This window comes from Stenella coeruleoalba (assembly GCF_951394435.1).
Source record: "Stenella coeruleoalba genome assembly, chromosome: 11".
NCBI classification, from domain to species: domain Eukaryota; kingdom Metazoa; phylum Chordata; class Mammalia; order Artiodactyla; family Delphinidae; genus Stenella; species Stenella coeruleoalba.
The window spans coordinates 101,498,737-101,524,486 of NC_137157.1; the positions used below are offsets into that span (position 1 = coordinate 101,498,737).

Genomic DNA, 25,750 nt, shown 5'->3' on the forward strand with positions numbered 1-25,750 from the left:
GGGCGGCTGGCGGGAGGTCTGCGCTGCGGAGGCTGAGGTCTGCGTTCTCCACGGCGGAGGGGTAAGGCGGGGCCACGCGTTACTCAGCAGTGACCCAGACAGCGTGGCCTTCAAGCACGGGGTTCCCGAGTGATAGGAGGACCTCAGCGTCCCCTCTGGTTGTGGACAGGAGGAGGGAGCGCCTAGTAAGGACTGTGGTGGTAGTGGCTCCCATGTTTTGCTGTGACGTTAAAAACTGCTTCTCAGGTGCCCACCCCCTTTTTGGTGGGACTGGAACATCTGAGTCTAAGGTAGAGGGAGGATGATGGTGGGACGCAGGTGTGGAACTCAGACTCGTCACCCTCGTTTGAACTGCTGTGTTGGTACGTCCTGCAGAACTCTTAACTGCTGTATTGAATGTAATGATTTCTGATCACTTGGCAAAAGCCACTGAAGGTTTCTTGAGAAAAATACCAGGATTAAAGAATGCTAGTTTATGTTCTCTGGAGTAAAGTGGTGACAACTCCGGGGCCTCAGAAACCAGTCAGTCCCAGCGTGCCTTACGGCCATCAGCACCGCCCCCAGAGAGCCTTCTAGATGAAAAGCCATCTGCTGACCATCTGGTTCCCAGAGGCTGATTCTCCGCTCGCCTGTTCTCTCTCCCTGGGTGTGAACCGCCCCTGTTCATTTCCCATAGAAATTCATTTCCTCAGGCTCTTGCTGATTCCTGCTAATATAAAAGCTGTGCCTGTTCCTTGCCTTTTCCCTGAAGGCTTTGGCATGGGGACAAATGTCATACCCGTAGAATTTTTAAATTATTTTAAGAGATGTTTTATAGAAATGAAAGGTATTGTAGGTAAGATTTTTTCCCCTCTTCTCTTAATTTCTTATGTCTGTTTACACAAACTTTACTTACCAAGAATTTGACGTGGTCATTTCATCAAGAGGGGCTGTCTGGTCTCTTTGTAGAAACAGCTTCTAGCCTCTGGACCAGTTCCACGCAGGCAGTATCTCGCGTCAAGTCTCAGCAACACACCTGACGCCAGGAGAACGTGTCCTCTTCCCCAGAGGACCAGGATCTGTCCTTGGTGGAGCCCCCCTGTTCTCCACTCCCCGCAGGGGTCGGCTGTGAGCTGGGCTTGAGTCCAGGGAGCGTCTCTTTTCCTTTCCCTAAACAAGGGTGGTCATTATCGTCTCAGCAGAGGGGCTGAGCAGTCAACAACACGCCAGGGGCTGTTGGAGGGCCTCCCTCGTCACGCTTCCCCTTCGCACCCCCTTGGGGTCACTACTGTCCCGAAGGCGTCTGGCATCTGTGCGGCAGGCAACAGTCAGAGCTTCTGACTCAGGTCTAGGGCTTCCCCGGCGTCTCCCATCCTTGTAACCTGCAGAGGTACCAGCAGGTACCCTGTCCCGCGTGGAGCGGCCCGTGCCCCGGGGAGGCTGCGGTTGGGCAGGGGCTGAGCCAGCTCCGTGGGACTGCACGCAGGAGCCAAGGTTTCATCAGTCTGTCCCAGGTGCTCACCGCACCAGGCCCCTCCCAACATGGACCTGGCGCCTGGCGGTTCCAGAGCCGCCCCGCTGGACTAGGGTCTCCTTGGCTTCCTTGGGTGGTGTGGGGGACAGGTGCCTGTCTGTGCCGCCCGGGTGCAGGGGGCACCCACTCGGACACAGGCACGTCTTGGGAGCTGACGCTGGGAGCGCGACCTAATCGGGAAGTCGTTGCTGAAGTGTTGATCCGCATCTCCCCTTTCTTCGCACAAGACGATTATTCCACCGTCCGTCTACACCGCAAGCGCTGCTGTAGCCCAGGGGGCTGTTCCCCAGGCGTCCGCAGGGCCGCCAATCCCGCCGCCCCTCACGGCCACACCGCACCCTCCCGCGAGCTATTTAGAGCAAGTGTTGGCCTCCTTCCCCAGGGAGAGCCAGGAGGTGGGCCCCTCCCTGCTACGTCTGGACGACGATTTCTGGTGAGAGAACTGTACTAAGCGGCTGGGTTCTTGGTCAGTACCGAAGGAAGTGACAACTTACTGTTTTCCTAGACCTGCTGTGTTTTCCTTGCTGTCACATTTGTTCATTTCCTCCTTCAGGTTAAAAGTGCCTCTTTCTACCTGACTTGTTCCTTGGCTGCGGTCTGCGTATTACGGATTCTGACGCTATCATCCCTCTTAAGGCCTGTGGTGAACCGGTCACCGTGGTAACACCCTCTTCCTGTGTGAGGTCCCTCTGCTGGCCCGCACAGCTGGCTTGTGGGTTATTCCGGCTCCGCTTGCCTTCATCACTGGCCTTCTGTGCTCGCTGGGGGATGCAGCAAAGCGCAGCTCTGTGAATGGCGCTCTGTCGCAGGCGGCGCGGGGAGCAGACACCAGAGGATGTAATGAAATGAGCCTTGAAGACACTGATGTTCACACAGCAACCCCCTGCCTCGACTCGGGAGGGCTGCCTCCAGACCATCAGCCTTGTCATCTTACGTACGTACCTATGTGGTTTGATTGCAGGTTCTGAAAACACGCTAGCAACACCCAAAGGCCCACTCGCACAGCTAGTGAACTTGCTGGAGAATAACAGTGGCTCCGGGGCTGCAGCCCAGCAGTCAGTGCCGGCTCCTGAGGAGCCGGTCTGAGTACACCGGATGGGTCTCTGGACTTTCAGTGATGCCGAGCACCTTTTGTTCTCTTAACCATCACTTAATTCAAATACTTAAAAAGCAGGATGAAACGTTCTCTTAATTAAAAACATCTCAATTCTGTCCACGAGGGTTGTGATGTAAAATGCACCAATTTCCAGGATGTACCCGAGTCCTGGTGGCCAGGATGTGCTCAAGGCTGGAATCTCTGTATGACGCTGGCTTGGGGAGAAGAGCGGTCATCTTGCTTTATGATCAAGAAAGTATATCTGACTTGGTCTGGAAAAATTGACACCAAAACATGTATAAACTGCATTAAAACGGTGGCTTACTGTATTAATGTACGCAAAACAGTGGCAGGTGAAGATGCTGTGGCACATTATTTATTTACCTACTTACTGCACCACACGGCACGCGGGATCTTAGTTCCCCAGCCAAGGATCAGACCCGTGGCCCTGCAGTAGGAGCGTGGACTCTTAACCACTGGACCGCCAGGGAGGTCCCTGAAAACTTTAAAGTATTGTAAGAGATAGTCTGGGATGATTTGGTGCTTTAGAGCTCCTTTCTCTTCCATTAGTTTATAGAGTTGACTACTTGAGTTTAAATTGCTCCTGGGCCTGGAAGAAAGTGTCTCCCTGCTGAGACACATTGTACTGACTGATCCCTGTGTCTGTGTTCATGTGTGATTCACCCTGTTTCCACGGTGACATGAGCCCTTTAAACCTAGAAGATTGTTTCCAGAGGCGCAGCCACACCTACTTGCTTTTAGGACTTGCAGCGTTCTGCAGGTGTCAGCCTGAGACCCAGCCCTGGGGTGCTGTGTTCGACGCTGAACCATGGAGTCATTTTTCTTTTCTGGTAAGTTTAAACTCAGGGAACAGGGAAGTGGTTTTGGTAACAACGTATTTATCAGTACTTAATTACTCGTGTTCGAATTGTCCTTCCCCAGAGCATCATGGTCACAGTAACGAGGGCGTTTCTGTTACTGGTGATGTGAGACCTGGACCCTACCCACCATTGAACTTGGACGCAGACCAATCCTAGTAAACACTTAGCGCTCGGAACAGACCGGGCTGTATTGCTTCTAATAGTAAGTACTCTGGTTTACTCTGGTGCTAAGTGATTGCGTTTTGTTATTGTATTCTTTTTTTTTCAAATTTTATTGGACTATAGTGTTTTGTTTTGTTTAAATTTATTTTTGGCTGCATCGGGTCTTAGTTGCCCCGCGACATGTGGGATCTTAGTTCCCCGACCAGGGATCGAACCTGCATCCCCTGCACTGGAAGGCAGATTCTTAACCACTGGACCACCAGGGAAGTCCCTGTTATTACTTGTATACTGACTGTGTGTCTAGAAGAGGGAGCCACCACAAATGCTGTCTAACTGCTCTTTCACCTTTATGCCTAGAGACCTGTTCTCTGCATAAGCAGCTCCATAGGTGCAGATGAGCTGGGGGCACGACTGAAGATGAAAGCGTAAGACTCTTCACAGACATGCCCCACAGGACAGATGCAGTAGCTTCTCCAGTAGCTTAAAATTTTTATCAAAACCTTGACTTCTTGGAAAGAGAAAAGGGTGCGTTTAGTTACATGATTTTGGAAACTGGTTGACATAGGCCTTGAAATTACCTCCACGTCTTTTAAATGCCTGTGGTTCCTGACTCAAGTAGAAGGAATTCACGGTGAAAAAGTCAAACACACAAAAGTCTGATTTTCCTGTTAAACGTTCGAGTCCAGAACCTCTTGTGCTGCTTGGTTTTTAAACAGGAAGACCGAGTGCGCCTGAGCCAGCGGGGCCGGGGTCACCCTGAGCCGGGACAGAGCCACGATGCTGCTGGCCAGAAACCGGTCACCCACAGTGGGCCAGCGGGGCGCTATGGGAGCCGTGGGGCTGGTATGGGCCACTGACTGATTCTGGACCGGGTGCCCTACATCGACGGCAAGTTCAAGGAAGACGATTAATTAAACCCATCCCCTTGGACCCCTCCGGTATCTGGTGGTGCTGCCTTCTTCCATCTGCATCTGGAATGGCCCAGGCTCTTGGGATGAACCTCGAGGAAATATACAGTGAGAGATTTCCTGTGCTGGTGGAATTAGCTTTGGTATGTGAACACACACAGCATTAAACCTCTCTATGAAACCTAAAAAAAAAAAAAAAAAGACTGCACTTCCTTACTATGAAGGTGTCCCTGTTTTGAGGGGAATTTATCACTTGTAAGAGGTCCATGCATTCCCTCTCCAATCCCTGGTCCCCTCACACTCGGCACTGCCTGTGGTAACACCACCACCACCACCAAGGGTGCGCTTTTTTTTTTTTTTTTGCTGCACTGCACGGTATGTAGGATCTTGGTTTTCTGACCAGGGATCAAACCTGCACCCCTGCAGTGGAAGCACGGAGTCTTAACCACTGGACCGCCAGGAAAGTCCCAAGTGGGTTTTTTTAAAAAGCAAAAAAACATTGTTCTTTTTCTTCTGCCTTTTATTTGTCAACCTGCTTTCATTTTGTTGTTCTTTTTTTCTTTTTTGGCTGCAGCTTGTGGGATCTTAGTTCCCCGACCAGGGATCAGACCTGGTCCCTGCAGTGGAAGCGCAGAGGAGTCCTAACCACTGGACCACCAGGGAACTCACGATCTGCTTCTAGATCTGATTTTCAGGCGGGGACCTTTCCAGCAGACATTAGGTAAAGGCACAGTGTGTGGGTGGATGTAGATGATGTGAAACACTCACACACGTACATGAAGAAATTCCTAAATGGTCCCTGGCTTTAAAATGGTGAGAGAGACACAGCTGCCACCTCGTGCCTGTCTTCTCTGAGCACATTTAAGTGGCCGAGGCTCCATCTCTGTGGAGACAGCTACACCGCTGTCACCATCTCAAGTTGTAACCAGTCGCACTTTCGTTGAGTCGTCCCTTCAGTCCATCTCCTGGAGCAAGAAAGGACAACAGCCGGGATTAGCCAGCCTCCCTCCTGAGCCAGGACCCTAGACCTGAGCCTCTAGGGCCACAGTCAGCAGAAGTGCAGCTGGGGCTTTGCAAACAAACACAGCTTTCACCAAGTCACTTATGGTGCCAAGAGGCATCTCAGTGGGTGAGAGGACTGGACCAAGGTTCTGTTTCAGTCCCACAGTGTCTGGACGCTGTTAACAGAGGCTTATCTCCTTCCAACAACAAACAGCTCAGCTTGGTTTCGCAACGAGTTGGGGTTTGTGTTCTCCCTCCGGTTTTTACTTTTAAAAGCCCGTATAACCGAAGGCCACGCAGAGAGAATGCTTTTAAGGCTCATCGACTACATGTTAAGAGGGTCAGACAGACACCTGAGCAATGCTCCCGACACATAAAACCCCAAAATTTATAGATAAGATACATCCACTTTCCCTTCCAGGTGGTCTACGAAACGGAAGCACCAGACTTTCTAATATCCTGGGTGGAGGACAGACGTGTACAGTTTGTACCCCCTTTTGACCGCTCACCCTCCTTGGTAAGCATGTTTTAATTTAAATTTTACTCCTTTTTGTGACAAGGTGAGGCTGACAGCAGACTGGGGAAGCCCAGCGTGGGCCCCTCTGGCCCCCTCTCCTGCTCGCCCCCAGCAGCTCTTACAAGCCTGTGAAGGGTGCACAGTCGGCCTCCGCTGCCCTGTGACAGCAGCTCCTCTCAGAAACAACCGGACTCCCGGACGCAGAACCAAGCCTTTCCTCCTGAGCAGGAAGGGCCGTGACCACCTTCCCTGGGGCCTGTCCCCAGCAGGCAGCCCTGCAGCGAGGGTCCCAGAGCTCAGAGGGGGCCGGGGTGGGGAGAGGCGGACACCAAGGGGGCTTAAGAGGCCAGGAGCTGCCACCACTGGCTCTTACGTTTTGGACTAAGTTCCTCACGTAGGCGAGAAGGTTCTGGTTGATGAAGGTCACTGTGGTGTGAAAGACATTTTGGAGCACAGCTGGCGAGTGGTCAGCCACCTTCTTGGCCACGAGCATGGTCAGCAGGAGCAGGGTCTTCTCGCGGTCCACATCCGCAGGGTAGAGCTGTGTGAGTTGTTGCAGCGCGGCCGCCAGGCACCGCCTCCTGTCCTGCACAGGTGGAAGCAGAGGCGCGGTTACCAGCCTCCCGCGGGGAGGAGGGAAGTGCTGGAAACAGCTGAGGAGGCAAAGCCGGGGGCAGGCGAGGCACCCCCCCACCGCGCGCGCCGGTGGGTCCTCGTCTCCTGCTTGGAGGCACCTGAGATCAAGGTCAGCCACCGCCCAGGGGTCCAGCCTGGTACATGGGAGCAGGGAGGGGGATGGGGACCTCCTGCCAGGAGAGGCCTCAGGCACCACCAGACCAGAAGGGACCTTCCACACGCCAACACGTGGCAGCAGGAACGGCACGATCAGCCTGTGTCTGATCCGCCGGCCAGCGAAGCTCAGAGGGAGGCTCCCTGACAGACGGGCCTTCCCGGAGGCAGGACTCGACCCGCCGGGCCCAGCCCGAGGGCGTTTCTAGGTCACGGGGCCCCGCCACCTCAGCGGTCAGAGGAGTGGAACATGTTTCAGGAAGAGTCACATCCGTCTCGTTAATCTTTGGGGGGGCTCTGTCCCCAAACTCGAGTCTGACTTCAGGTTTTCAGCTGTCAAGTGACTTTGAGAGACAGTTCACCAGGCTGGCTCTCTCTCCAGCAGTCACGAGCTGAGCCACCTCCCTGGACGCTGGTCTGTCTGCCAGGAGGCAGAGGACAAGCCCCGTGGGTTTTCTCACTCACCTCCTCCGACAGGCTCGAGTTACTGAACTGCGCGGCCAGGCCAGCCACCAGCCCCGGACAGATGCTGCACTCCATCCTGTCCCCAATCTGGGCGAGCTGCCTGGCGATGTCCCGGACCACTTCCTCCCGAGTCTCAGAGTCTAATGTGCAGAAAGGCGGGGGGGGGGGGGGGTCAGATGATGACCTGCTCACACCTCGTTCCTGCTCCAGGAAAGGGGTGGGTCCTGCATCCACAGCCCAGTGAGGACAGTGTGAACACAGGACCAGGCGCAGGGGCCGGGCGGGAGAAGGACCTGTGATGCCGGGGTAGCCACAACCTGGGCTCGAAGCCCAGCGTCCAACAGCTGTCGGCAGAGGAAGCGGTCAGGACAGAGGCTCCGCAGCCTCTCGTCCTGGACTCTGCCTCCTCCCCACCCCCCCACCCCTCCCCAGATGCCACGCTCTTCCTTCCTGGACACCATCTCAGCCCCTCCCCAGAACAGAAGCTTCCATGGGCTCTGGGGTTCCCAGCTGTGGGCTGACTCCCAGGTACGCAGCTGGGGACCCAGGGCACTGAGTGACCAGCCCCCTTGCTGCTTCTCCCCGCAGCACAAAAGTGTACTCGCCCCACCTCCAGCCCCTTTCCGCCCATCACACAGGTGGAAGGCATGTGGCAGCCAGCCCTGCATTGAGAGAGTTGTTGGCATTGTTTTTCCAACAGCATTTGCTCACTCTGTGTCTCTGTGTCACATTTTGGTAATTCTCGCAATATTTCAAACTTTTTCATTATTATATATTTGTATGGTGACCAGTGACGTCACTGCTTCAACACACTGCAGGCTCAGAGAATGGTTAGCATGTAGCAATGAAGAAGTCCTTTTAATTAAGGCACGAACGCTGTTAGACAGCGCCACTGCACACTGAACACACCTCCGTGTAGTGTACACGTACGTCTACACGTGCTGGGAAACCAGAGGGTCCAAGTGCCGCGCCTTGTGGTCTGGACCCCGGCCAACAACCTCGCCTAGCTGCCTGCACACTTGTCCCTCGGGGTCTGGGTGGGCGCCGGCCCAGGACCCCTGCGGGCACCAAACTCCAGGGGCTGGCGTCCCTCACGTGATCACCTCCACCTCATACAACACCATTGCACAGCAAATTCAACTTTTGCTCTGGGGAACTTTCTGGAACTTTTTTCCCCAAGCATTTCCAACCTGTGGTTGGTGGAATCTGCCGGCAGTGCCTGCACAGCCCTGCGCCCGTGGAGTTCCGTGGGCCTGGCTGCAGCCCTGACCTCACTAAGACGTGTCTGTGTGACCCCAACACGAGCCCTCCTCACCCCAAAACCTCCCACTACCCGCCCATCTCTGCTCGGGGACAGGTCACCACTCGCCTGCCAAGACCTCGGAGACCTGGGTCGACAGCCCGGCCACGCTCCACCCCCGTGGTCCCCTTCACGGCCCGGCCCGTGCGCTTGTCCTCACCCGCCTCCCACACAGCCCCCGACGGCCCCGCTCTCCCACCTCCTCCCGCCCAGCCGAGCGAACAAATCCACCGACAAGTGGCGGCCAGGCCTCCGTTGTGCCCGTTGTGGCCACACCTCCTCAGGCTCCTGACCACACACCGCTTCCTACCCGAGCGCCCACCTTGCCCTGTGCGTCCAGTGAGGCTCCACGATCTGAGGGGCGCTTGGTGCGGATGGGGGCCACCGGGGCAGCAGATCTGAGAGCAGAGCTACTCCTGCCCCTTCCCAAAGGGGACCTAAGGCAACCCTGGCTGGTGGGGACCCCCTGCTGCGCCGCTGGCTACCTGAATTGAGACAGCTGGCGGCCCAGAGGCCAGATCAGCCTCAAGAGGTCAGTGACCCCCCACCTCCAGGCGGCAGACTCCAGCCCAGGCCTCCCGGGCGCGTCGGGAACACGTGGGAGCCTGCCCCCAAAGCACAGGCTGGTTCAGGAACCCAAGAGAATTCCTCAGGGAGCTCCAGGAGGTGCTGTGCCTGGCCCACCGCCAGAGGGGCGCCCAGCCGTCAGCTCCCAGTGGCCTCCGTGGCGGCAGCACTGGTGGCCAAAGCTGAGGCCGGGAGGACAGGACGCACACCTGGAATCTGCCACACACGGAGGATGGCCCGGCCCAAGAAAAGAGCCCCAGGTCCCCGCTGCCCTGGTGACCGTGCAGATCGTCACGGCCATAACATACACAGGAGTAAAGCACGGGCGCTGCACAAACGCAAACAATCCTCAGGAGCCCGAGTGGGTTTCCACTGCCTGGACTCGGCGAGGCCTGCTCCGCTGGACACGGGGTGGACCTGAGCATCTGGGCCGCGGAGGCTGGCCCGGCGCCTACCTGTCTCTGCCGCCCCCTCAAGACGGAAGTGGCTGCACCAGTTGCCATCCGTCTGCAGCTCGTCGTCGTGGGCCGCGCGCACGGACAGCTTGTGGCCCAGCATCTCCAGCTCCTGGCGGCAACGGGAGTGCGGGCAGCTCTGGAGGAAGCTGAACACCAGCAGGCTTGTGGTGCGCTCATCCTGGGGGCTGGCGCCATTGCTGACCTGAGAGGAGAGTCCTGTGGGAACATGGCCCCAGGCCGGGCAGCCGGGCCCGCGATGGCCTCCCTGGCCCGGGGCCTGGACACCCTGCCAGTCCGCAGGGCCATGTACAGATGCTGAAAAGCTCCAATCCTGCAGAAGGTGACCCATCTGCCGGCGGCCAGCTGGTGCAGCCCGGGGAGGGCGGCCAGGCACGTATGTGTCTAGGTGCCATGCTGGCTCTGCACGCCTGTGCCAGGCCCTGCGTATCTTTTACCAGCCAGAGCCCATGCTCACTGGGAGTGCATCCAGCAGGTAGAAGCTCATCCTCTTCCATCACGTCCTTTGTGGGCCCAGGAGGGTGCTGTGCAAAAGCAGATTTTCAATACAGCCTGGGCAGTAGTGACCACAGGCAACACCTGCCTCTGGGCAGGCCTGGCTGACCTCAGGTAGATTAACCCCTGGCCAAGCCCACGAGCAGCACGGGGGAACCAGGAGGGCCACTGCACGTGGCAACAAGAAGGCAAGTGCAGAGCAGGACCAGGGGTGCTCAGGTCACCCCCAGACCTGGGATGAGAGGGCATCGTGAGAGGCTAGGATGCCGAGACCGCCCAGATCAATACACACGAAACACACGGCCTGGGCTGGGAGCAGTCACGGGGAGAAAATGAAGGTGCAGGTAAAATTGACTTCTAAGTCCATAATGTTTTTCATTAGAAAATACTAGAAAAATATTGATTAGGAAAATCAGAAAACTTTGAGAGGACAGTTTTTAGAGGACAAATTGTTTTCAACAAAATGCATAAAATAAGGTGCTTATGTATTGCTATTCAGCCTTTGCTTCTCCAGAATTACTCCTAAAAGGGGGAAATGTATGTAAAAGCTGTACTCTACTAAACCTTTACAGTGAGGCCAGTGGCACAAGGCAGCTGAGAGACTCAAGAATGTGCTTCGTCTCTACCTCAGGAGACGTCCTGGTCAGGAGAGAAGAGGGGCTGAGGCAGGGCTGCGGTTGAACCGTGTCCCCCAGAGACAGGCCCAGGTGCTGGCCGCCAGGACCTGAGAGCAGGACCTTATTTGGAAATGGGGTCTTTGCAGATGTCACGTTAAGGCCAGGTCATCCTGGATCTGGGCCCTAATCCCATGACCCATGTCTTTACAAGAGAAAGGGGCAGGCTTACAGACACACACAGGGATGCCAGTGCAGACGGAGACTGGAGCTGGAGAGGCCAGAGCAGACTCCTCAGAGCCTCCAGAGGAACCAACCCTGCAACACCCTGATACCAGACTTGTGGCCTCCAGACACTTCAGGAAAATACCCAGCCGGTGGGGTTTCCCTACTGCAGCCCCAGGGAACCAAACCAGACCGTCTTTTTCAAGAGGCTGGTAAACAGGGTCCAAAGTCTGGGCGTGCAGCAGCGGTTGCCACCAGCTATGCCAGGTCAGGTATCAAACCCAGATGCAGTGACCCCTGAAACACAAAGAACAGAAGTGGCCAGGCGAGAAGGAGAGCATCCGGTGTGAGAGGGCTCAGGCCCTGGAGCCAAGTGTTTAGTGCCATCGGCTGGGAAGCGTGTGGACAGACTCCGTTCTGAGCATGTCAAGAACAGGCTGGCCTGGACTCCCACACAGGCAGCTGGTCCAGAAGACCAACAGCATTTAACACCAAGAACAAGCAGGGCTGGTGACAAGCCAAGGACGGACGAGTGACGCAAGCTGAAATGGATGTCTCAGAAGGGGGAAGATGTGATGGCTGTTTATCCTTTTAGGTCACAGGAAAAAGTATGTCAAGAGAAATGATCAAGACTTAGGAAATCTTGCCAGGCATAACACAGATTTCATCTAGAGGAGGCAAAAATAACTAGTGCTGTAAAGTCAGTTCCCGTGCAGAGGAACGATGGAAAGCTGTCCAATGCGTGTGACAAACCGGACTAACCCTGGTGTCCAAACCTGGAGAGAACAGCACCGAACAGACAGGAGACACAGGACAGGACAAGAGACCAGCCTCATGCTCTACATACCAAAAAAAATCAAAGGATGCTACAGTATAGATGAACAGCACCAAACAAACAGGAGACACAGAACAAGACAAGAGACCGACCTCATGTTCTACATATCAAAAAAAATCAAAGAATGCTACAGCATAGATGAACCGCACCGAACAGACAGGAGACACAGAACAGGACAAGGGACCAACCTCATGCTCTACATGTCAAAAAAAATCAAAGAATGCTACAGCATAGATGAACAGCGCCATACAAACAGGAAAAAAAAACAAAACCAAACCGAGCCATCATGCTCAGTGATATCAGCAGACACGAGAGGACACGCACTGCTCCATCCCTCTCATCTGTGTGGTCCCTGAAGCAGAGAAAAGGGGGCGGCGGTGGCAGAGCGACGCGAGTGCTCTTAATGCCACTGTGCCGGACACTCAAAAAAGGTTAAAATGGGGGCTTCCCTGGTGGCGCGGTGGTTAAGAATCCGCCTGCCAATGCAGGGGACACGGGTTCAAGCCCTGGTCTGGGAATATCCCAAATGCCGTGGAGCAGCTAAGCCCGTGTGCACAACTGCTGAGCCTGCGCTCTACAGCCCACGAGCCACAACTGCTGAGCCCGCGTGCTGCAGCTACTGAAGCCCGCGCGCCTAGAGCCCATGCGCCACAACAAGAGAAGCCCGCGCACTGCAATGAGAAGCCCATGCACCACAACGAAGACCCAGCACAGCCAATCAATCAATAAATAAAAGGTTAAAATGGTAAATTTTACTGTAATTTTAAAAAAACCTGGAAACAAAATCAAAGGGAAAAAAGAAAATCTATAGCAGGGTGAAATTTCTGACGGGGGAAGAGGAAGCTGCTGGATGTCTCACCATGAACCTGACTGTGGGGCACGCCTGTGTCTCGGTTTTCTCAGCTTGAAGGAAAGAAAGGGGAAAGCAAAGCCCTGGGAGTGTGTCTGCCCTTTCCCACTGAAGTCATCAGGAGAAGCGGCACCTGGGCAGCGCCCGAAACCTCTTCTGCTCAAGTAGCTGACGTTTCTCCTGAGCTGCTAAGCTGAGAACCACACGGCTCCCAGGCCTGCAGAGGGTTGTTTGAGAAGCGCACACCCAGCCCCCAGGCGCTGTCTGCTCAGAGATGCAGAAACCGGGCCAGGCTCGTGAACCACCTAGTAAGTCCTCAGGCCCGCGGCCGCCCCCATGGGGCTGGTGGCGACACGGAGGGCCCCGGGCTGGGCACCCGAAGATGCCACACTGCCTGGCAAAGACAGGAAGGAGGTGAAGAAGAGCTTCTGCTGGGCCAGGCGCGACTTTCTCTTTTAAACTCGCTTAAAGCACAAGGCGCCATTTAGGCCCCATCCTGCTGAGGCAGGGGACTGGCCCACGCGACCTCGGCGACGCTATAGCTCTGAGCCTGTCCTGCACAGGAGCGGGCGGAAGCGGTGCGGGGACAAGGGGTTTTCCGCCCTGTGCTCCCGAGAGCTGGGATCCGAGGCTCCGCCGCCCACACCCCCAGGACCACCGCCCATCTGACCTTCGAGTCCATGGCCCAGGCAGCGTCGTGGGCTCCAGCTCACAGGGGTGCGGGTCGGCAGCCTGGAAGAGGACACACACAGGGTGGGTGCAGGGCCCCTTGTAGGGCAGTAACTGTCAAATTTGGAACTTCCATACGGTTCCGAAATACACGGGGTAAAAAGAGAACAACCAGCTCCTCTCCAGGGAGAAAGGGCAAGGCTTCCCCCACCACCACCCCGGGAGCGCGGGCGGGGGCCTTGGGGGCCTGCATCCCCAGGACCCAGGCCACCCACCGGGAGCGGATGAGCCCACCCTGGGGCCGGGCAGGCTGCAAAGGTCGCAGATGAACTGGAGGGACAGACAGGAAGCAGCAGGACGCTGGCCCGAGGGCCTCCACGGGCCTCCAGGACAGGAGGCAGAGCTGCAGGACAATGTGCCACAGAGCAGGCCCCTGAGGGAAAGGCCGCAGAAGCCAACCCACGTCCACAGTCACAGCCTCGGCCTCCACCACACCCTCTCGGGAACGAGCTTCCGAAAACCGGGGAGGCCGCCATCAAGGGGTAACTCACATAAAATCTGCCTTCCGCCTGGGCCCGCCCTCCCCACTGTCGCCGCGGCCCTGATCCACTGTGCTCATTTCCCACCTCAACAGATACTTCCACCAAATGTTTTAATGCCTTTACATAGTGACCCTTGAACAACGCGGGGGTCAGTGGGCGTAGAATGTAGTTGTATCCGCGATCTGCATTCTCCGATTCAACCAACAGCAGCCCGTGGGGCATTTACTAGTGGAAAACATCCCCACAGAAGGGGGGCCCACGCAGTTCAAACCTTTGTTGTTCGAAGGTCACCTGTGCATATATGTCTTTATAGCTCTCCCTCTATATGTAAGGATATAGAATGAGAGCAGAACACGGATGCTGACCCAGACGGGACGGATGCACAGGAGAAAGTGCCTCTGCAGGATGGCTGGGCCCCGGTGTTTTCCTCAGAAAGACAGTGGGTTTGGAGAAGGTGGATTTCCTTTTTTCCTTCTGAAATGAACACTTACTAAAGATTTTATATAACTGATTAATGGGGGAAACAAAGATGTTAAAACCACTCAGCACACAAGCACCCACGGCAGAGCACCTGTATTTCTATGGACAAATCACCTGCATCAGCATCCGTTTTCTGCAGCTCACAGAGGCGTAAAATAGCTCAAAGACAAGAAAAGGGTGAGCTGGCCAGAATATCCAGGTTTTTTGCCCATTTCAAAGTCTTTCACAGATTTCCTGACAGTCTCTAGACTGGTAATGATCTCAAAGATTATTCTTTGACACACACAAACAGAGCGGGTCGCATAAGAATGTTAATTAACGAGCCATGCCTCCTAGGTTTCTTTTTCAAATTCAGATTAAACAACGACTAAAGCCACAAGATCAGCTTCTGTCTGGAAATTCTCACCAGGAAGCTCAGGCTGGACTCTGCTACCCCGAGGGCGGGCAGGAGCGCCAGGCCCAGCAAGTTCACAGGCTCCACCTGTGGCCCCTCTATATGTGTGCGGAGAAAAGGAAGCCCAGCCAGGGGAACAGGGGCCACGGATCCAGACACTTGCACGTGGCAGAGACTCAAATGCAGGCAGTGGGTGGGGAGCTTTGCAGAGGAGGCCGCGGGGGAAGCAGGGGGCCCGCTGGCCGTGGCTCCCTGTGCGATGGTGTCCTCTATGTCGCCCCACGTTGGAGGCACAAACAAAGGAGAGAAGCTGTCGGGTGTCAATCGAGTCCTGAAGTTATTTTTAGCTCCCTGGACTGTCCCAGAGAGCACTCTGACTTGACCTCCGGGCTGGTGGTCACTGGGGGGGGCTGGGGGAAGGGGCCGGGCAGGCTGCTCTGCCATCGTCCACTCATATTCAGTCCCAGCCTCTCTTACTCGGGTCCCCACTTATCTCAGATTCCCTGGCCTGCAGGAAGCGACCTTCCCATCACGGAGGGCGGGGACCCCAGGGCCAGACTGGCTTTCCTGGGAGGCTCTGTAGCCTTCACTCCCTACAGGCAGCTCAGTTGTGTGACAAGTGGCCTGTCACAGTCGATCACACAAGCATCATTCAGAAATAGGACGTTCTGAGGAAGGCGCTCAAGTTGTCCAATTATATTACATCCTGGTAAAAAGAACAAAGGACAGTAGGCAGTTTCTCACCAACTTAGACACAGAATTACCTTTGTTCTAGTAACTCTGCCTCCGGGTACGTGCACACCCACCCTCCTGGCTGCGTCACTCACAACAGCACAGGTGGTGACAACGCCACACCCACTGACGGGTGAGCGGGTGGACGCAGTGTCCATCCCGGGTGAGTCTCGTTCGGCCTCGGAGAGGGGGCTATGGCACCTGCTGCACAGGGAGGAGCCTGAGGGCCCTGAGCCGAGTGACACGAGCCAGACGCACAAGGGCAGCTGCTTCTCTGCTGGAAAGTGGACTGTTGGCCCGGGGCGGGGAGATGCGAGGGTCCTGGAGAGGACGGGGGTGGTGGCATCTCAGTGCGGGGCACATTCGGAAGTGGTTACAGTGGAAAAGTTTATGTATAAATATTTAACCACACACACAACAAAGGAGGAGATTCTGGCACCTGCGACAATGTGGAGGAACCCTGCGGATGTTACACCGAACAAAACAAGCCAGACGCAGGAGGACACACACCGTCTTGCCCCACTTACATGAGAAGTTGTGCCTGTTTTCTAGAGAATTATTAATTCCTATTAACGCCACTGAGCTGTACACTTAAACTGATTAAAACGGTAAAATTTTAATCTATTTTACCACAATAAAGTTTGAAAGGAAACACCCCCCACAGAGTCGTCTTTTTGAACCTATGCAAATAGCAGTACCATCACACAAAATGAGGAAACTGAGCAAGAATTCTGTCAGGAAGAACTAGTTGTCATTTCCGTCTACCAGGTTTTTATGGGTTACAGACAGTTGGAAGAAAGAGAAAGTTTCGTGTGTCTAGAAAACAGAAATGGAAACGTCAGGAATATTCTGAGCAAACCACCAGTTTCCCACCTTGGTCTGTGGGTCCCAGCAGCTGCGCCCACGCCGTCTGCACCCAGAAGAGCCTGGAAACCCTGACCTGCACCCGGCGAAGCTCTGAGTTGTTGAAACCAGGAGAACACAAACCAGGAGAACACAAACGTCTGTTTGTGAAGTTTCACTAGTTCAAAGTACCTAGTACCAGTCCTTTCCACAAGTCTCTGATTCCGTCCTTCTTTGCTGAGGACACACACGAAAAGCCCCAACTCATCCCCAGAGGGCACAGGCTGCCGGGGGTGATTCACGTGTTTCTCTAACTGACAACATCAGAACGGAAGGGGTCAGATTCTCTTTTGGGGTACAGTACGTTAAAAAACGTGATCAGGGCTTCCCTGGTGGCGCAGTGGTTGAGAGTCCACCTGCCGATGCAGGGGACGCGGGTTCGTGCCCCGGTCCGGGAAGATCCCACATGCCGCGGAGGGGCTGCGCCCGTGAGCTATGGCCGCTGAGCCTGCGCGTCCGGAGCCTCTGCTCCGCAACGGGAGAGGCCACAACAGTGAGAGGCCCGCGTACCAAAAAAAAAAAAAAAAAGACCGTGATCAGTGTTTCCCCTGAGAATAAAGGCGTCCCCATATAGCACACAGCTTCTGAAACATTTAAATGAGTAACGGTTTCCTGTAAACATAACCGAAGCAGCCTCACAACAGTAACACTTCAGCCAAATCTGATTAATTGTATAATCGCTCTCTTTATAAGTATAAGGTAAACGGCCTGTGGGATTCTCCAGGGGCACTCTGGGAAGTCTCAATACTAGTTTTAGGTGTAAAAGATATCCTGAAAACATTTTTTTTCCTAAATTCAGGGTCCAACCTTTGGAAGCTCTGTCAGAGTCCACTTGGGCACTTAAGATGGGGTCACGGATGCCTGAGAAACAGGACATGGTTATCAATGAACGAAACTAAGAAAACCTTAAGCTCCTCATAAGTGATCAACCTTTGTTCTTTGTGGGGCTGTTTTTCCCCTTAAAACATAAAGCATCAAAAATTATTGTTTTGGGGACTTCCCTGGTGCTCCAGTGGTTAGGACGCCGTGCTTCCACTGCAGGGGGTGTGGGTTTGATCCCTGGTCGGGGAACTAAGGTTCCACAAGCTCCGCGGTGCGGCCAAAAATAAACAATTAAAAACAAAACCAAAAAAACTCGTTTTTACAGTAAAGGAGGCAAGACCATCAAAATAAGCAAACTTTGCTAAAACTGTGAGATTTCATAGCTTCTTCTCAGACTCAGACATTTAAGAGATTTACAAAAACATGAAACAATGTTCTCACTAAAAACATTGTTTTGTAAAATACAGTATCTTTTAAAAATATTCGTTAAGCAACAGGCATTGATATTTTCAAACAAATCAACAATATTTGAAAATTTTCTCCAGTCTTACTTTCTCACACAGAAAATAGATAAAAACCACTTAATCAAAAGCTTTTCAGGGTCCTCAGTAATTTTTATGTGTAAAAGAGAGACCAAAAAGTTTGAGGGGGGGTGTGAAGACCCCCTTTCCTTGAAAATAAAAGCACATATACAACAGTTTTTCTCTGTCATCCATTTTAATTAAGACTCAACCCAAGTGACTGACCTTCCTTCACAGAAAACCAGGTGCCCGGGTGTCACACAACTCAGACGCTATCTCCAGCAGCACACGTGCCCTGGGCGTCCCCACAGTGCAGACACGCTGAGCGACACCAGCCAGAGACGAAGCCTCTGCTGAGGACACTGAAAACACTTGAACTTACACCTGGTACGCAATGCTTCAGTATCCTGTCTTACTTAGAAATTACCTAGGTAGACAGTGATTGCCATCATTAACTCAATTTAATGTGCGTCCAAGCTGTACCCTGGAATACTGTTAAAGTAAAAACAATGTCAGAATTCTATTCAACTTAGTTGAAAACAAATTTACATTTCTCTTAACTTTAAACATCATGTAAGAGTAATATTAGCTGATTTGATAAGTAAACCTGTAGAAGTTCGGGGGAAAACCAATTACAATAAAATGTATTGTATCAATGTTATATTGATATATTGATTATTACATGTAATCAATATTAAGTATAATACTGATAAATCAGAGAAAAGACACAGCTTTTTAAAACCCCAAATTATTAATTTATCCTCATTTGCCAAAGATTTATCTTAACTATGTGAACCTGCATTCTTTTTTGTGATACAGTTGATGTATAGGTTACAGGTGTACAACATAGTGATTCACAATTTTTAAAGGTTATACTCCATTTATAGTTATTATAAAATATTGGCTGTATTCCCTGTGGTGTACAATATTACCCTTGTAGATTATTTATTTTATACATAGTAGTTTGTACCTCTTAATCCCCTCCCCGTCTTGCCCCTTCCCGTTCCCTCTCCCTCTGGTAGCTACTGGTTTGTTCTCTGTACCTGTGAGTCTGTTTGTAAACCTGTATTCTTAAAACGTTTCTGAGTTTGGACTTCCTTGGTGGCGCAGTGGTTAAGAATCCGCCTGCCAATGCAGGGAACACGGGTTCAAGCCCTGGTATGGGAAGATCCCACATGCTGCGGACCAACTAAGCCCGTGTGCCACAACTACTGAGCCTGCGCTCTAGAGCCCGTGAGCCACGACTACTGAGCCCACATGCCACAACTGCTGAGCCCGCGTGCCACAACTACTGAAGCTTGCACTCCGCAACAAGAGAAGCCACCACAATGAGAAGCCCGCGCACCATAACGAAGAGTAGCCCCCTCTCGCCGCAACTAGAGAAAGTCCGCGCACAGCAACGAAGACCCAACGCAGCCAAAAATAAATAAATAAATAAAATTTGAGTTTCTTTCTGTGCATTAAAAATTTTTTTAAAGTCTAATGCGTTTAAATTATTAGAAACGAGATTTCCAGATTTTCTGGAAATTTTAGAAATATTTATATAAGCATTTATTTAGGTCCACAAGCCAATGAGAACAGAGTTCCTCCAATCTGAGACACTTCACAACCTAACTGCCTAATGATGAGAAAACGTTTTGCACATTTACACGCCAAGAGGCCAAGGCCTTGCTGAACTACAGACCCACAGGGCACACGGTGTCGGTCCCACAACTTCAGGGCCAGGTCAAGAGTAAACACAGAAACACCAAGGCTCACGGGTCCGGATGCCAAGGAGTGGTTCTCCGTGGTGGCACAAAATAGGGAGGGTGGGAGGGAGGGAGATGCAAGAGGGAAGAGATATGGGAACATATGTATATGTATAACTGATTCACTTTGTTATGAAGCAGAAACTAACACACCATTGTAAAGCAATTATACTCCAATAAAGATGTAAAATAAATAAATAAAATAAAAATTCTGAACTGAGCTCAAAAGAGACCAAGGACGCAAACCACCGTCTGACCACCCAGATTCTCTGTCCTCTCCCGCTCAACACAGAGTAGACCTCTGACACCTGCCCACAAGGACCACAGTCAGTAAAGGCACCAAAGGAGTAACTGGTGCACATGTGCAAACGCAAAACCCAGCCAAACACAGGACAGAGGGAGCCATTCCACTGGCCCTGAGACGTGGCCTCGGGGGGCTGAGACCCACCGGCACGCTTCCAGGGACGGCTCCAAATCTGCCGGCCACAGAAAAGGGAGAAACCATGACGTTCACACAAATACAAAACAACAAAATGAACACGTCCAAGAGTTTAATTATTAGCTCATTAATTAATAAGGGAACCAGTAAGACAGATGATACAACCAGTTTCTAGATAACGTGGATTTCTAAGGCGCCCGCCAGGTCTGCTGAGGTCACGTAGACAGTCCTTCCCCCGAAGCGGGTGAACAGGGTCAACGCAGAGCCACAGGAGGCCCAGGCCAGTGTCCACGTGGGCCCCTTCTGACGATTCGTGGCAGGGTGGGAGCTGCCACTCACCCAGAACACAGTGTGGCCTCACTTCCAGCCCCTTGCCACCCGGATTCGCCAGGACAGAAGCTGGAGTGTGGACGCTGGTCTGTCTCTCTGGCTCCTCTGCACCGAGCTCTCCGTCCCTCAGGCCTCCCCAGACGCTGGGCACCTCCTCAGAAACCCCAGTGATTGCTCTGCTCCTCAGCCCTCCCCTCCATCCCACAGGCCTGGGAACCACTGGCTTTCAATCCTGGCTGCACACACTGGGAGCAACTGAGAGACTTTAAGATACTGATATGACATGACCTTACATATGGGAAAGCCCAAGGAATCCACTAAAACACCCCTGGCAGTAATAAATGAGTTCACCAGCGCTGCAGGACACAATCTCTGCAAGATCTGTTGTACCTCTACATGCCCGCAATAAACAACCCAAATATGAAACGAGAAACAGAGCAGCATCAAGAGAAATGAGATACTTCGGAATACACTGCACAGAAGATATGTAAGACTTGTACAGCAAAAACTATGAACATCGTGGAAGGAAAGTAGAGATCGAAATAAATGGAATCGTTCCTGTCCATGGACTGGAAGGTGTATTCCATTCCGCCAGTGGGAGCCCCCCACAGACACCCACGCACTCAACACAATTACCCTCAGGCTCCCAGCTGGCTTTTCCGCAGAAAGTGACAAATGGCTCCCGTTTCATGAGGAAATGCAAGGGGCACAGAATAGCCAAAGTCAAAAAGAACAAAACTGGCGGGACTCACGCTCCCCAACTTCACAACTTATGACTGACCTACAGTAACTGAGACAATGTGGTACTGGCAAAGGATAACCTCACAGATCAATGGACAAGAAATGACAGTCCGTAAATAAACCCTAATATTTATGGTTCATCGACCTCTGACAAAGGGGCCAAGACAGGGTAAAGAACAGGCTTTTCAGCAAGTGGTGCTGGGACAGCTGGTATCACAGGGGCGAAAGCATGAATTTGGGCCCCTACCTCATATCATATACAAAAACTAACTCAAAACATGTCATAGGCCTAAATATAAGAGCTAAAACCATTTAAAAAAAAAACTCTTAGAAGAGAACAAAGGAATAAAACTTTATGACCTGGGGAGAGGCAGTGATTTCTTAGATATGACACCAAAAGAACAAGTTATACAAGAAAGAAAAAGATAAACTGGACTTCTTGAAAATTAAAAACCTTTGTGCTTCAAAGGAAACGATCAGTGAAAACACAACGCACAGAACGGGAAAAAGTGCTCGTGAATCATTTGCCAGACAAGGGACGTGTACCCAGAAAATACAAAGAATTCTTGTTAACAACAATAAAAAGACAACCCAGTTAAAAATTGGGCAAAAGATTTTAATAGGATCCAAAGATATACAAATGGTCAACAGGCATATGAAAAGACGCTCAACATCATTAACCACTACGGAAATGCTAATCAAAACCAAAATGAGAGGGGAATTCCCTGGCGGTCCAGTGGTTAGGACTCTGCACTCTCACTGTTGAGGGCTCAGGTTCAATCCCGGGTTGGGGAACTAAGCTCCCCACAAGCCACGTGTGCGGCGCGGCCCCCAAAAAAAGAAAGAAAGGAAAAAAACCCACAGTGAGATACCCCTTCACACCCACGAGGACGGCTAGAACCAAAAGGATAATAGCAAGTGGTAGCGAGGATGTGGAGAAGCCGGGAGCCTCATACCGTGCAGGTGGGAATGTAAGATAGCGCAGCCACTTTGGAAAACAGTTCTGCAGCTCTTCAGAATGCTAAACAGAGGTATCACAAGACCCAGCAATTCCACTCCTAGGCATGCATATATACAAGAGAAATGAAAACACACGTCCACACAGAAACTTGTACACGAATGTTCATCGTGACATTATTCGAGGTAGCAAAAAGCCGAATGTCTATCAACTGGTGAATGGATAAGGAAAATGGAGTAGATCCATAAAATGGAGTATTATTTGGCCATAAAAGGGAATGAAATTCTGATACAGGCTACAACACGGATGAACTCTGAAACATTATGCTGAGTGAAAACAATCTAGTCACAGAAAACCACAGACTGCATGATTCCATTTATATGAACTTCCCAGAATAGGCAACTCCATAGAGAAAGAAGTAGACAAGGGTCACCTGGGGCTGTGGGGATAAGGGGACTGGGGGTGACTGATAATGTGCGTGGCTTCTCTGGGGGCTGTTGAGAGGCTCTAAAATTAGACTGTGGTGATGGCTGCACAGCTCTGACAGTAAACTGGAAACCACGTTAAATGGGCAGATTTTATGGTATGTGAAATATCTCAATAAAGAGGTTTTAAAAAAAAAAGCAGCCCAAGGGAGGGTGGAATAAAGAGGGGGAGCCACCCCGTCACACAAGCCCCAGAAGTGAAACCCACCCCCAGTGCAGAAAGCCTCCGAGTCCCAGTGTCCTCGTCCACCGCCGCCCGACCTGCACAGGCCCTGGCCGAGAGGTGTGTGCACACAGGGTGCAGCAAGACGGCCCGCAGGGGCCGTGTGCCGGGGGCTGCTCCAGAGCGTCGAGGTGGGCCTCTGTCCCAACAACCTCCCTTGCCTTGGAGCCAGGGAGAAAAAAAGGGATGTCCCACGGCCCTCCTGGTGACCCGGACCCCTGGCCCCGGAAGAGCCCTCCGCCACGCGTGGTAGCCACGCTCCCGGCCGCCACATCCTTCCACCGCGGCAGAAGGTCCCCGGGATGCACGGCACTCCTGTGCCTGAAGGTGACCAGCCCCTCTCCAACCTGCTCTGTGACCCGGAGGGAACCCGTTTCCTCCCCGCCCGCGATGACAGGACACTGAGGGAAGGGGATAACTGCAAACGAGCCACTTCCTCATTGTCCCAGTGGTGGCTTCTAGAACCCTGGACACAAATACACAAAAGCCAACCGAGAACTCAGTCTGCAGCGGAAGTGGTTGCTCTGTGGTTCACCTAGATGATCACGTCTGCTGTTCACTGGATACTTCCCCATTCAGCCCATCACAGGCAGGAAGAGGAGGGAGGAGGGAGAGGAAGGAGGGAGAGGAAGGAGGGAAAGGACCGGGTCGGGCACCGGGGAAAAGGTCCAGAGCGGGTCCAGGGCACCGCCCCACGCTTCCCCCAGCCCCCAAGGCTGCCCGCAGGGAGGGGTCTGCGGAAAGGCCAGGCCCTCCCCACCACCACCGCGGGTCTAACAGGGCTGAGACGTGGGGCGGCGGCCGGGAACCCAGGCAGCGCAGCCCCGCAGGGAGAGCCGGGGCTCTGGGGCGGCAGGGTACTCAAGCGTCTTGTCTCGGATCAGCATTCGTCCAGACACAAATCTCTGCCCGCGTGTCCCGCCCAGTGAGCTCCGCGGGTGCTTCGGGCGAGCACACGCGTGACCCCCGGGGGCCCAGGTGCTGCTGTCAGATCTTGTGTAAGGGAGGCCCAGCGGGGTGGGGGGCACTCCGGGCCTCCACTCCCTCCACAGCCCCCACCTGACATCCGGCCACCAGAGGCGCAGCCACAGAAGCACCTGCCACAGCTCTGGAGCGAGGCTTCTCAGGGCCGACAGTCCAGACGCGGCGTCCCGGGCACCGGCGCACGACGCGTGCTCCTCCATCGGAGCACAGGCCCCACCCCTCCCCCGCCACAGGCAGGCGGCCGCAGCGCCAGGCCAGTCCCCCTCCTCCTTGCCCCTGGGTGCCGGGGCTTCCGGGCAGGCCGCTCGCATCTGCAGTAAGTGGGACCTCCAGTCCTGGGTCTGCGAAGGCCCGGGAGTGGGGACCCTCCCCCAGCACTCCCGCACTGCTGGCAAGCTCCTATCCACCCCTCAGAGTCCACCTCGGATGGCCTGACCTCCTCAGACAAGACTTACGGGACCCAGCCCCTGTTCCGGCAGCTCTCTGCTCCAAAGCCTGCATCCCGGTGTCCCGACGTCGCCATTCCCACCACACAGCACCCCGTCCCGCGGAGCCTTCTCTGGGCGCAGCCCAGAGAAGTCCGTCCTCGGACCCCAGCGTTAAGGCTGCCCCTGTGCGCTGCGCTCCTCCCTCGCGGCAGGAGTCCAGAAGCCGCCCCGCGGGCCGCCCCATCCTCTTCCCCGCGGTGCCTTCCTAGAGCCAGCTCAACCCTTGCTGCCGGAGGGCTCCTCCCACCCTCCCCCAGCTCGAGCGCAGACCCTCTTCCAGGGACAGTCACCCGTGGCTCCCGGCGGGCTCAGGGTTTGCCCGGAGATGGCAGGGACCCGGGCCCAGGAGAGCCCCCAGCCCGACCTGCCTTTGTCCCGACGGGTGGGATGGGACTGGGAACCACGTGCCCCTGCTGAGGCCGCCGACGGAGGCCTGGGCAGCAGACAGACCCGCAGGAGGGGCATGGCCGGGGCGGAGTCGCCCGAAAGGGTCTCAGGGGTGAGGCCCCCTCAGTGAAGACCACCCCCTCCCCCGTGAGGGCCATCCCACCCCTGCAGCGCAGCGTGTCCCGCTCGCTGGATGAAAGAAACGCGCCCCACGCCCCGCGCCCGGCCTGCTGGCTGAGGGTCTCGGAACTCTCGGGGTTTCCGGTCACTAAGTCACTCAACAATCCACTTCCGCCGCCCGCAGCGTGTTCAGGGCAGCGCGAGCCGGGGAGGCGCCAGGGCCCGCACCCGCGTCTGCCTCACGCGGAGGGAGCAGCGGGACGGAGCGCGCGGGGGCAGGGGGGGACGGCCCAGGGATGGAGGGCACTGGGACTGGGGACGCCGGGGGGTACTCACCTCCCACGGCGGCGGCAGGCGGCGAGACGGCTGCGCACAGGGCTCGGGCGGGAAAAAGCCGACATTCCGGGGGCGGAGCGCGCAGCCGCCGCAAGCCCACTTCCTGTCGCTCCCGCCCCGCCCCGACAAGGCTCCGCCCCCTCACTGCCGGCCACGGCCGCCCCGCCCCGGCCACGCCCCCACCCCATCATTTCCTCAACCTTGCTGCGGCCCCGCCCCTTCCCGGCCGCACCCCGACGAGGCTCCGCCCCAGGCCCACCTCCAGGCCCCGCCCCTCGCCAGGTCCCTGGAGGCCGCGCACGGAGAAGCAGGAACAGAGGCCTCCGGGGACCAGGGCAGTCGCTACACGCGAACTCAGGAATAGAAACCGAATTTTAAAAAGAAGAAAAAAGACCGGAAAGAAATATAACCAGAAACCATGGGCTGGTTACAGTGAAATGATAAAATCGCAGGATTTTCTACTTTTTTGTACTTTCCAATTTTTCTTAAATAACTGTGGCACCAATTTTACAGTGAATAAAAACTATGTAATAGGGACTTCACTGGTGGCGCAGTGGTTAAGAATCCGCCTGCCAGTGCAGGGAATACGGGTTCGAGCCCTAGTCCGGGAAGATCCCACATGCCGCGGTGCAGCTAAGCCCGTGCACCACAACTACTGAGCCTGCGTTCTAGAGCCCGCATGCCACAACTACTGAAGCCCGCGTGCCTAGAGCCTGTGCTCTGCAACAAGAGAAGCCACCGCAATGAGAAGCC

The 25,750-nt window shown here is 54.2% G+C and overlaps 1 protein-coding gene across 2 annotated transcripts; it reads right to left on the minus strand.

Annotated features, from left to right (window-relative positions):
- Window positions 1–5,059: 5,059 nt before the first annotated feature.
- On the minus strand, window positions 5,060–25,045 carry BID (BH3 interacting domain death agonist). Of its 2 annotated transcripts, XM_079938415.1 has the most exons (5): window positions 24,998–25,045; window positions 9,656–13,427; window positions 7,334–7,473; window positions 6,453–6,665; window positions 5,060–5,525 (listed from the first exon to the last, which is right to left on the minus strand). In XM_079938415.1, the coding sequence occupies exons 2-5, from the start codon at window positions 10,005–10,007 to the stop codon at window positions 5,514–5,516; spliced, it is 717 nt and encodes a 238-aa protein (XP_079794541.1). In that variant the 5' UTR covers window positions 10,008–13,427; window positions 24,998–25,045; the 3' UTR covers window positions 5,060–5,513. The 2 variants fall into 2 exon arrangements, with proteins under 2 accessions (XP_079794541.1, XP_079794540.1); XM_079938414.1 differs by lacking the exon at window positions 24,998–25,045 and having other exon boundaries at window positions 9,656–14,048.
- Between the last annotated feature and the right edge of the window lie 705 nt (window positions 25,046–25,750).